Source organism: Doryrhamphus excisus, linkage group LG6, assembly GCF_037039965.1.
Source record: "Doryrhamphus excisus strain RoL-2023G ecotype Guam linkage group LG6, RoL_Dexc_Guam_v1.1, whole genome shotgun sequence".
Classification (NCBI taxonomy): domain Eukaryota; kingdom Metazoa; phylum Chordata; class Actinopteri; order Syngnathiformes; family Syngnathidae; genus Doryrhamphus; species Doryrhamphus excisus.
The window spans coordinates 19,673,105-19,683,574 of NC_136362.1; the positions used below are offsets into that span (position 1 = coordinate 19,673,105).

The window sequence follows — 10,470 nt, forward strand, 5'->3', positions numbered from 1 at the left end:
ATAAGTGATACATTAACTATTGAAATAATACCCAATCTGGTGTTTATTGCCTCGTTTAGGGCTTAGAAGGCCTTAAAGGTGCTAAAGGACAACCAGTGAGTAGCTGCTGTATAATCAGGAAGCCACAAAAATTGACACAGGTTCATTTTCAAATGATTTATTTTGTACAGGGTATCCCTGGACGATCACTGCCAGGCATAGACGGTGACGAGGTAAGACACTAATTACAGCAATGTGTGTGTATTTGTGTTGTGCAAATATTGTCACTACTTTACTTCCATGTGCTGTACTAGGGTGAACAAGGCCCACCTGGCCCACAAGGACCAGAAGAAGTGATAGTGTTTCCTCCAGACTTCCTTCCGCCCAAAGGCTACAAGGTGTGTGCTCGTCAATATATTCACTATGTCTCCACTGGACATGTCCCAACCATCTCCGTCTGGCCTCTCTGACTTTATCTCCAAGGCCTCTAACATATAATGTCCCTCTGATGTACTTGTTCCTGATCCTGTCCATCCTGGTCACTCCCAATGAGAACCTCAGCATCCTCATCTCATCCTCAGTTCTGTGTCCTGCGTCTTTTCTGCTCTGAACCAAAAATTTAAAACAGATTATTTGTGCAGTCTTTGTTGCGGTTGACTTAGCGCTCACACTGGTATTCTCGTCATGGGACCAAGTACTGCGCAGTTGGCAGTTCTTGTGACATATTACATGATGTAACTAAAATATTCCAAACCAAAACAGGTTGGTTATTTTTATGTTACTGTATATATTTACAAAAAGCTTTTTAAATTGTATTACTGGTCTGTGTCCATTGGAGCTGAACTCAGCTGCACGATTGTCATGTTATGATCTATCATTCTTTTGGTCACATTCTCTTCTATTATCAATAAAGCTGTGCTTCTGTGCTTCATGTTTTTGTGCAGGGTGACCAAGGTCTTCCTGGACCATGTGGACCAAAGGGAATACAAGTACGCTATAAACATGTGGCACAAACAAAGGATAAATACTGGAAAATGAATTATTATTGTTCTTTTTGAAGGGTGGAAGAGGGGATGTGTTCAGTCTAGGAATGAAAGGAGAGGAAGGAATCCCTGGTTTTCCTGGACACAGGGCAAGTCACTTTACAATGACCATGTACTGTATGCACAGGAAGCCTACAATACTATTTTCTTCTATAGGGGTTTCAGGGGTCTCCTGGTAGGATTGGACCACCAGGACCTGAGGTACAATCAGTGATAGGAGAATAAACATTCGTATAGTCTTATTGTGAGATATTATACAGTAGATATTTTGGTACATAGGGTTTACCGGGTGAGAAAGGGCTTCCGGGGCTCATTGGAAGACCTGGACCAAAGGTGAGCTCTCAGAGTTGAAGTGAATAATGGAAGAGAAGTTTAATCTCAAGTGCGCTACTGTAAATATGACTTCTGTCACGTTGACCAGGGCTACCAAGGAGATGAGGGTCTGCCGGGTCCCTTGCAGTATTTGAATGGGAGTAGCCTCAGAGGTGAGATGTGTACCTTCTCAAGTAATGCACAAAGATTATGTGGTCACTTATATAATCATACGCATGTGCAGCACAGTAAATAGTATATCATATCAATATCTCGTTACATACAGGATTATTCAATATGTATCATATATTTTATTATCTGTCTTGTGTTACATACACAGGTCCAAAAGGTGAAAAAGGTTATCCTGGAACTCCTGGACAACCAGGTGACCCTGGATTTATGGGCATGGAAGGACCTCCTGGCCCACCAGGATTAACACTTACAGGTTCGAACTCACCTGCATTACATGATTTTTTTCCATACAATACAGAGTGGACCTCAGTGACAGTATTATTTACCTATGGAGAGCTTGGATGCTAGTTTCTATATACAGTTTTCCTTTGATTATTGCGGTTAATTGGTTCCTGGCCACCCTTGGCCATCTCTGTGTGGAGTTTGCATGTTCTCCCCGTGCATGCGTGGGTTTTCTGCGGGGACTCCGGTTTCCTCCCACATTCCAAAAACATGCTAGGTTAATTGGTAATTGGTGACTCCAAATTGTCAATAGGTATGAATGTGAGTGTGAATGGTTGTTTGTCTATATGTGCCCTCTGATTGGCTGGCCACCAGTCCAGGGTGTAGCCACCCACTGTCTCCAAAGTCGCCTCCAGATCACCTGTAACCTTAATGAGGACACACGAAATAGAAAACGCATGATGTTTTTTTCCTTTCACAGATGGCCCAGGCCCCCCTGGCCCACGAGGGCCCATAGGTCCCAAGGGCTTTAAGGGAGAACCAGGGAGATATCACGACTCAATCAGTCCACTCCCTGGACCAAAGGGAAGAAAAGGTATCCGTGGAATTAAAGGTGTGACTGGACTTCCAGGTGCTCCAGGTAGGTAAAAAAAAAACATATTTATGTCCTTGCTGCACATGACTGAAATAGTAGTACTTGATGAAATACCGACTATGTTCTGTTTGTGGTTTATCAAGGATGCGGAGGTGAGTATGATACCATCATTTGAATCAACTATTAATCTGTATTAATCGAAATGACTTTATGTTTATGGTTGTATATTGGCTGATTCCATAGATTATTTATGTGTGCCTGGCGACAAGGGTGACCCTGGTGAGGATGGACCTAAAGGACCACGTGGAAATAAAGGTCTCAAAGGGTATAAAGGTGCAAAGCCATGTCTTTGATGGTTCAAAATGTATGGAATAGACCTGACCCAATTTCCATACATACTGTAGAACTACTGAACAACATAACCGATGTATATGTATGTATAATATCAAATATTTTATTATGTCATCTTCAGGTTGTCAGGGTAAATGTGAATGTCGGTTCAGCCAAGGACCAATTGGTCCCCCTGGTCCACTTGGTGATCCAGGATCTCCAGGATTACCAGGAACTCCAGGATTTAAGGGGGATCCAGGACCGAAAGGACAAGAGGGTCCCCAAGGCCCACATGTGAGAACATGAGGAACGCCATAGGAACCTTGTGTTCAAATGCAAACTAACACAATTCATATTGATATATTACTTCTGCAAAAACACACATTTGAGCACAACTTTGTTGCAGGGGATTAAAGGATTTTTTGGTCAAAAAGGAGTAAAAGGCCAAAAGGGATATTCCATTGTCACTGACATCAAAGGTGAGCATGGCCTCAAAAGATGTGAAAACGTCTGCACGCCTCTACACTGCAGTAATAAAACGTATGATTTAAAGGTGCAAAGGGAGACAGGGGAGATCCTGGATATTCGGGTTCTACTGGAAAACCAGGTATACCAGGACTAGATGGTCGCCCTGGACAAGATGGAGACCCTGGACCACCAGTAAGTGGTGCATTTTTACAATTCTAAACTGTGTATGACTTAATTATGGATGTACACTTTTTGTTACCAATCAGTCTGATCATAACTAACCAGACCTGATCACATTGCAGGGTGATGGGTACATAGGGGTACCTGGTCCCAAAGGAGACCCGGGCATAGTTGGTCCTAATGGGCTACCAGGGCAGGTTGGTCTTCCAGGTCCTGGTTTCCAAGGGCCCCAGGGTCTACCTGGACTGAAAGGAGACCAGGGGTATCCAGGCCCAAAAGGAATTTCAGGGCGAAAGGGTCCTCAAGGTTGATACTTCTCTATTTGCACAGATCTTCCTCACCTCACATGTGAACCTCAGAACTCTTGTTGTCACTGTATTGTCAGGTGACATTGAGCTATGCTGTCATGAGAACGGGACTGGATTGCCTGGTCCTAAGGGAGAACCAGGTTCACCTGGTAAGACAATTAGTCTACAGAAACTACCTACCTCACTTCGGTCATTATTGGTTCCTGTTGCAATATTCTCGTTATCTTGAATCTGTATAGGGATTCCAGGTGATCCGGGAAGGAATGGAATCCCTGGAGCCCCGGGACTTCCAGGCTCTAAAGGCAACCAAGGAGATTATGGTGGAATTGGAAGGACTGGACCTCCAGGTTATCACATCTTTATGTAACAGAGGAGATGAGCGGTTAGAGGAAAACATAACTTAGGAATGATTATTTAAAACAGGGCCTCAAGGTTTAAATGGGGACCCAGGTGACCCTGGCCCTCGCGGAGGTAGTCTTGATGGGCTACAAGGCCCTCCTGGAACGCCAGGTCAACCAGGGAAGAAAGGTTCCCCAGGAGATGTTCTCAATGCTTTGCCAGGCCCTCCTGGCTCCCCTGGTCCCCCTGGAGTCATCGGAAGAAAAGGAATTTTTGGAAGACCAGGAAACCCAGGAATTCCAGGTAAGCTTAGGTGCCATGAGTAAAATCTCAATATCTGTGTATTTCCGAAAAAACATCATGGAATCACAGGAGTACAAGGCAAACCAGGACAACCAGGTCGAAAAGGAGAACCAGGTTTCACTGGCGATCGTGGAGCTACTGGTCTTCCAGGCCTACCCTGTGTAATATGTGAGCTTACTGGACCTCCCGGACCGCCAGGGAACCCTGGACAGAGAGGCATTCCAGGTGAGTATACTGCAGTAAGACAATTATGGATATGATTTGACAATTTAACGAGATATCATCTACCCATCTATGTTTTTCCACTGAACATTTATTTTAATGTAACGTAGGCTTTCCTGGTCAAAGGGGCTCAAGGGGAGATATTGGTCTACCTGGTCATGGTCGTTTGGGTGCACCAGGCGTCCCTGGTCCTCCGGGTTTACCAGGCCCACCAGGACCCAGAGGACCTTCTGGTCTTCTGGGAGACCCGGGGTCTGATGGCTGGCCAGGACAGAAAGGTGAACCATGGCAAATGTCCAAAAGAAAGAAACTAATGAAAAGTGTTGTTTACGCCTGGACTGCCCAGTCAGAGGGGTGTGCTTACTTAATCCTGCTAATTAGACTTTTTATGATTCATGAAGGTGAACGGGGGTTCCCTGGTAGAGCTGGAGTCAGAGGTTTACCTGGACCCCCTGGACCTCCAGGACCCAGAGGGATTCAGGGGGAAAGAGGCTTTAACGGTCAACACGGTGGCATTGGAGAAACAGGATATCCTGGTATTAAAGGTATCCTGACTACACTGCGTGTTGTTATGGACTCCTACTGTAACCTTAGTATAGCTGTTATTGTTCCAGTGGTTTACAAGCCAGTCCAGTACATATTTAAAACCTGTTCTCCATTCAGGACTCAGAGGTCCACAAGGATTACCTGGACCACAAAGACTGTTGAACGCAACCAAGGGCTCACCAGGCTTACCAGGCCCAAGAGGACAACAAGGCCCACCAGGACCAACAGGCAATACAGCTATCAATCTCCTAAATGACCAATTCTAATAAACACCAATCAACATCATTTTACCATAGCCCAAATACATGTTCAATATCTTTTATGATTAATTAAATGTGTCGTAGGTGCAAAGGGCCAAACAGGACGGCCAGGTGATCCTGGACCAGAAGGGTTGCCAGGTGCACCAGGATTCAAAGGTGATATTGGTGTTCCAGGCAGGCAAGGGATACGTGGAGATCCTGGGTCCCCTGGATTGAAAGGTTTTCCTGGGCCAAGGGGATATCAGGGGCTTGATGGAAATCAGGTACAGAAAATATTAATAGAAATATTGCTTTTATGAAATGAAACAAATGAGGATATTCTTACAACAGACATACCTCAAAGACGTATTTTGTCTTTTAAAGGGAGATCCAGGACCAAGTGGATTCCCAGGAATCATGGGGGCTCATGGACGTCCAGGTGGAAAAGGTAAGTGAATGTATTAAAAGTTGGCCATAAATTGCAAATCTGAAGTAATTCATATATGATGTTATGGAGGTATAGCAAATTGGACTAACTAAATGAGACAAAACCTACTCCAGGTGAACAAGGAGAATCCTTAGGACAACCTGGACCACCAGGACCAAAAGGACCTCAGGGCGAGAAAGGATTCAGTGGTAAATTTAGAAAATGGTACTCTGAAGGGACAAAGAAGTGTAATTACAGTAGATACATATCAGATGTACAAGAAATATGGCAAACAATTGACTACTGACTACTAATGCCTCCCGTCTCTTCTACCCAGAACCATTTGGTCCTCCGGGGGATGCAGGCGATCCAGGTCCCAGAGGATTTGCAGGAAAGCCTGGCCAACCAGGCATTCCCGGAGAACCAGGAAGACTTGGTGGACCAGGTAATGACAATTTGAATCGTGGGCTGCATGGCGACCTAGTGGTTAGCACACAGGCCTCACAGCTAGGAGACCCAAGTTCAATTCCTCAGTCATCTCTGTGTGGAGTTTGAATGTTCTCCCCGTGCATGCGTGGGTTTTCTCCGGGTACTCCGGTTTCCTCCCACATTCCAAAAACATGCTAGGTTAATTGGCCACTCCAAATTGTCCATAGGTATGAATGTGAGTGTGAATGGTTGTTTGTCTATATGTGCCCTGTGATTGGCTGGCGACCAGTCCAGGGTGTACCCCGCCTCTCGCCCGAAGACAGCTGGGATAGGCTCCAGCACCCCCGCGACCCTCGTGAAGATAAGCGGTAGAAAATGAATGAATGAATGATCTATTAAGTATGCTGGAGTCCCTTGTTTATATTAGTGATTCTACAGGTTACCCAGGGCTCCGTGGCCCCCCGGGCCATCCAGGGGCTCTAGGTGTTCAAGGAGATACTGGTTATGTCGGTCCTCCAGGTCCACCAGGCCCAAATGGACCTTTAGGTAATATCTTGTTTGGACTCAGATTTGTTTTTAGATTGATAATATATGGAAATTGTGCAATGTTAACAATCTTGGGTCGTATTAAAAGGACTCCCCGGGCCTCCGGGACTTTCGGGACTGGATGGATTAAGAGGACCAAAGGGTATGAAAGGAGCAAAGGGTAAGGGGGATTTAAAATGTTTGTTATTTAGTATAAATGTGTACTGCAGAAATATAGAAGAGGCCACGTTAAATGATTAATGCCTGCACTCACTGAGATACATCCTGTTTCTTAAATATATTTTGTATTTATTATTCACTTCCAGGAGTAGGTATCCCAGGCCGTCCAGGACCAGATGGCTTTCCTGGAGTCAGAGGGTCCAACGGACTGCCAGGGCCTCCAGGACCCTCTTTTCCTGGGCCCAAAGGCTTTATGGGTCCACCTGGTGACAAAGGTATCAACTAGCTGTGCTCAAGACCTCAACTGAGAAATGAACTCAATGAAAATTGATATTGTTGCCTTATCTACTATTTGAGCCTTTGATTGGTCAGTAATACTGTAAGCATGTGAATTATGAACAACAGGTGAATTAATTAATGTATCGTATGTATACATGAGGGCTTGGAGATGTTGGGCATCTAGGTGGAATTCTGGGATGGGCGGGGGTGTGCTGTGGCCTCTGCTGGTGGACAACACTGACAAGTCACAGGAATTAAATTACATTTCTTTTATTAGGTTTACCGGGTTCTCCGGGTGAAATTGGATACCCTGGGAGAGATTGCGAAAAACCTTTGCTAGGACTCTATGGAGATCCAGGATATGAAGGACCTCCTGGACCGCCAGGTCTGTGCATGTCTTCCTTGGGTGTATGGATACAGAATTGGATTTAGAATGACGTGCATGTGAATTAGCTTATCACTGATCTTTTGCTTTTTTTAAAATCCAAATACATAGGTCTTCCTGGACCGCAAGGTGAACCAGGTGACGCCATTTTGTACAAAGGAGATCCGGGGCCAATTGGCTTACCCGGGGCTCCTGGCTGGAAGGGAGATAAGGGCTTTCCTGGACCTCCTGGACCTTCGTATTATCGAGGAATTGATGGACCAAAAGGTGAAATCTTGAAAAATAACATTTCACGGCTATTATAGTTTATCCATCTGTGCTTGAGCTGAAATGCACATGTACAGGTGAGAGGGGCCCTCCTGGCCCCAGAGGTTCTTTGGGAGCGAAAGGACAGAGAGGTGTCTTTGGACCCAGGGGAAGGAAAGGAGTACCTGGCCCACCTGGAGACACGGGTCAGTAGCACAGTGAATGCTTATTGTGGACCCTGCTAGATCTAAACAGAATGTTTGTTGTTGTACAGTCATGCTGTGCAACTTACAATAACGATATAACATGCAGGTCCCAAGGGGGCCACTGGTGATTCCGTGGCTGAAGTCCCAGACAAGGCTCCTGTTGGGCCCCCAGGACCACCTGGTTACCCAGGACCCAATGGATTCCCAGGTGCTATGGGCCCACCCGGGACTTGGGGACAAAAAGGCAAGGGATTCTCATATGTTTATGTTTACATGTGGTTACCAAGAAATACCAGAAAAGAAATGAGAACCAACCAACTACCAACCAACTACAAGACAAGATGTTTTGTCCTTGCATTTTGACCTATTCAATGTCTTTATTTATGCTGCAGGCAAAAAAGGTTCCATTGGATCTCGGGGCCTCCCTGGACCACCAGGCCCTGCTGGACGCAATGGTCCTGTTGGAGAACAAGGAGATGATGGCCAGAGAGGATTTGTTGGGCCTCAAGGTGAATATTACGGAATTCAATTCAATTCAATACACAGTAATTGCTAACCACTCGACCGCCGTGCCGCCCTGGAATTATTATCTTCTTACTAATTGCGTCACTCATCCATCCACTCTCTAGGCAGCCCGGGTCCAATCGGTGATCAAGGTGCGCCAGGTTACACAGGGACATCAAGATCAGGCTTCCTGTTGGTTCTTCACAGTCAGTCAGTCCAGGTGCCGCAGTGTCCTGAGGGTAGCAATCAGCTCTGGGCTGGATACAGTCTGGTCTACTTGGAAGGACAAGAGAAGGCTCACACACAGGACCTTGGTAAGTAAACATCATGGAATGAAGCGTTTCCTGTCAATCCAAATATTTATATTATATTTATATTCTGTAGGTCAAGCTGGCTCCTGCTTGCCAATGTTTTCCACTATGCCGTTCTCCTACTGCAACAAAGCTGCGTGCCACTACTCCGCCCGCAACGACAAATCCTACTGGCTCTCCACCACGGCCGCCATACCTATGATGCCACTCTTTGGCCAGGAGATCAGGGCCCACATCAGCCGCTGTGTGGTGTGTGAGACGCTCTCACCTGCAGTTGCTTTTCACAGCCAGGATCAGCTGGTTCCTACTTGTCCATCAGGTTGGAGGAGTCTGTGGACGGGTTATTCCTTCCTCCTTGTGAGTATTCACACAAATGGTTCTAAAAATCACGCTATTATCTTCCCTGAGTGTGTATTTGCTGTGTATCTCCAGCACACAGGGGCAGGCGACGAGGGCGGCGGTCAGTCTCTGGCATCCACTGGGAGCTGCCTTAAGGACTTCCGAACTCACCCGATCATTGAGTGCCAAGGAGCACGAGGTTCTTGTCACTACTATGCCAACCTATACAGTTTTTGGCTGACGGTTATACGTCCCATTGATCAGTTTGTCACCCCGAGGCCTGGTACCATCAAAGCTGCTGAGAAGCAGCGACGTACGGCCAGTCAGTGTCACGTCTGCCTCAAACAGTAAGGAACTCTGGGCACACGATGGTTGAATAAAAATAGTCATGAGTTATATTATGGACTTTAGAATTAAACTTGGTTACATTTTTTTTACATGTATAATGTCGCCGGTGCTTCTCTTGACACGGTACCTCATATTTCTGAAAACTGTCCTCAAGGATACTATTGTATTCTATCTAAATTGGAACCCACAATTAATTCATTTTGAAATGCGTATATACTCTATGTATACAGTAGGCTACAGCCTCTATGATCAAACACATGGATTAAATCAATTTTCCCAATAGAAATTAATTGACATTTTCCATTTTCAACTGCACAGGTAATGTTTTGCATACTATTTTAACTTCCATACAAGTGTAAAAAAGAAGTGAACTACTGTTAATAATAAAACTTAAAAACATCCTCTATTCACTCTTCTTACATTTTATGTCTGGGAGGTGACTAGCGTCACATAAAAACTAGAGGTCGCTGGTCTTTTATCGTTATTGTTATACTTACCATAGTGTACTATTCTATGTCAGAATAGGTTGCTTTTATTGTAAGGTTTTTATTGGTCCGCAGTATATTCTATAGATATTATTGAACTTAAAACAAAAACAAAAAATCACAACAGCAAAAATCGAAAACTCAGCAGTAATTTTACAAGACTATAATCAAAATATTAAGAAAAAAAGTTGACATTATATGTAGTTATGACAAAAAAGTCATAATTTTACAAGAATAATATCACAGTATTATGAAGAAAAATACATCATTTTAGTAGCGCAGTGTATTTCAAATATTAAAAGTCATAATATTATGCAAAACTAATTATGGAAAAATTATAATGTTACAAGAATAAATTAAAAATATTTTGTTAATAAAGACATAGTTAAATGAAAAAATAAATCTGTTAAATAAATTTTACAAGAATCAAATCAAAATATCAAGCAAAGAGAAGTCTACATTTTATGAGAATTAAGTTCCAATTTAATTAGGATAATAAATATCATTTTAGTAACATACTGATGAAGC

General features: G+C 44.2%; 1 protein-coding gene and 1 long non-coding RNA gene across 2 annotated transcripts; both read left to right on the forward strand.

Moving 5' to 3' along the window:
• The first annotated feature begins 57 nt into the window (after positions 1 to 57).
• On the forward strand, positions 58 to 378 carry LOC144898636 (uncharacterized). The gene is made up of 3 exons (XR_013627561.1): positions 58 to 95; positions 171 to 212; positions 294 to 378. It is a non-coding gene; the product is annotated as an uncharacterized LOC144898636 (long non-coding RNA).
• A 549-nt stretch (positions 379 to 927) lies between these two features.
• Positions 928 to 9,614, forward strand: LOC131126566 (uncharacterized). The gene is made up of 35 exons (XM_078791043.1): positions 928 to 968; positions 1,040 to 1,111; positions 1,179 to 1,223; positions 1,302 to 1,355; positions 1,444 to 1,507; positions 1,675 to 1,779; positions 2,230 to 2,388; positions 2,487 to 2,495; positions 2,587 to 2,676; positions 2,816 to 2,967; positions 3,080 to 3,152; positions 3,227 to 3,333; positions 3,444 to 3,627; positions 3,707 to 3,778; positions 3,869 to 3,976; positions 4,053 to 4,271; positions 4,341 to 4,496; positions 4,604 to 4,771; positions 4,895 to 5,038; positions 5,157 to 5,267; positions 5,384 to 5,562; positions 5,663 to 5,726; positions 5,840 to 5,914; positions 6,043 to 6,150; positions 6,573 to 6,680; positions 6,769 to 6,840; positions 6,986 to 7,114; positions 7,396 to 7,503; positions 7,615 to 7,770; positions 7,848 to 7,955; positions 8,062 to 8,199; positions 8,348 to 8,464; positions 8,585 to 8,773; positions 8,844 to 9,127; positions 9,203 to 9,614. Exons 2-35 carry the CDS (start codon positions 1,070 to 1,072, stop codon positions 9,458 to 9,460), a joined length of 4,155 nt encoding a protein of 1,384 aa, XP_078647169.1. The 5' UTR covers positions 928 to 968; positions 1,040 to 1,069; the 3' UTR covers positions 9,461 to 9,614.
• Positions 9,615 to 10,470: the final 856 nt, after the last annotated feature.

Coding starts and splice junctions, on each gene's coding strand:
- LOC131126566 (XM_078791043.1), top strand. CDS start 1,070: ATGAAAGGAGAGGAAGGAATCCCTGGTTTTCCTGGACACAGG. Junction 3,334..3,443: donor ATGGAGACCCTGGACCACCA/GTAAGTGGTGCA, acceptor ATCACATTGCAG/GGTGATGGGTACATAGGGGT. Junction 6,841..6,985: donor GGGTATGAAAGGAGCAAAGG/GTAAGGGGGATT, acceptor ATTCACTTCCAG/GAGTAGGTATCCCAGGCCGT.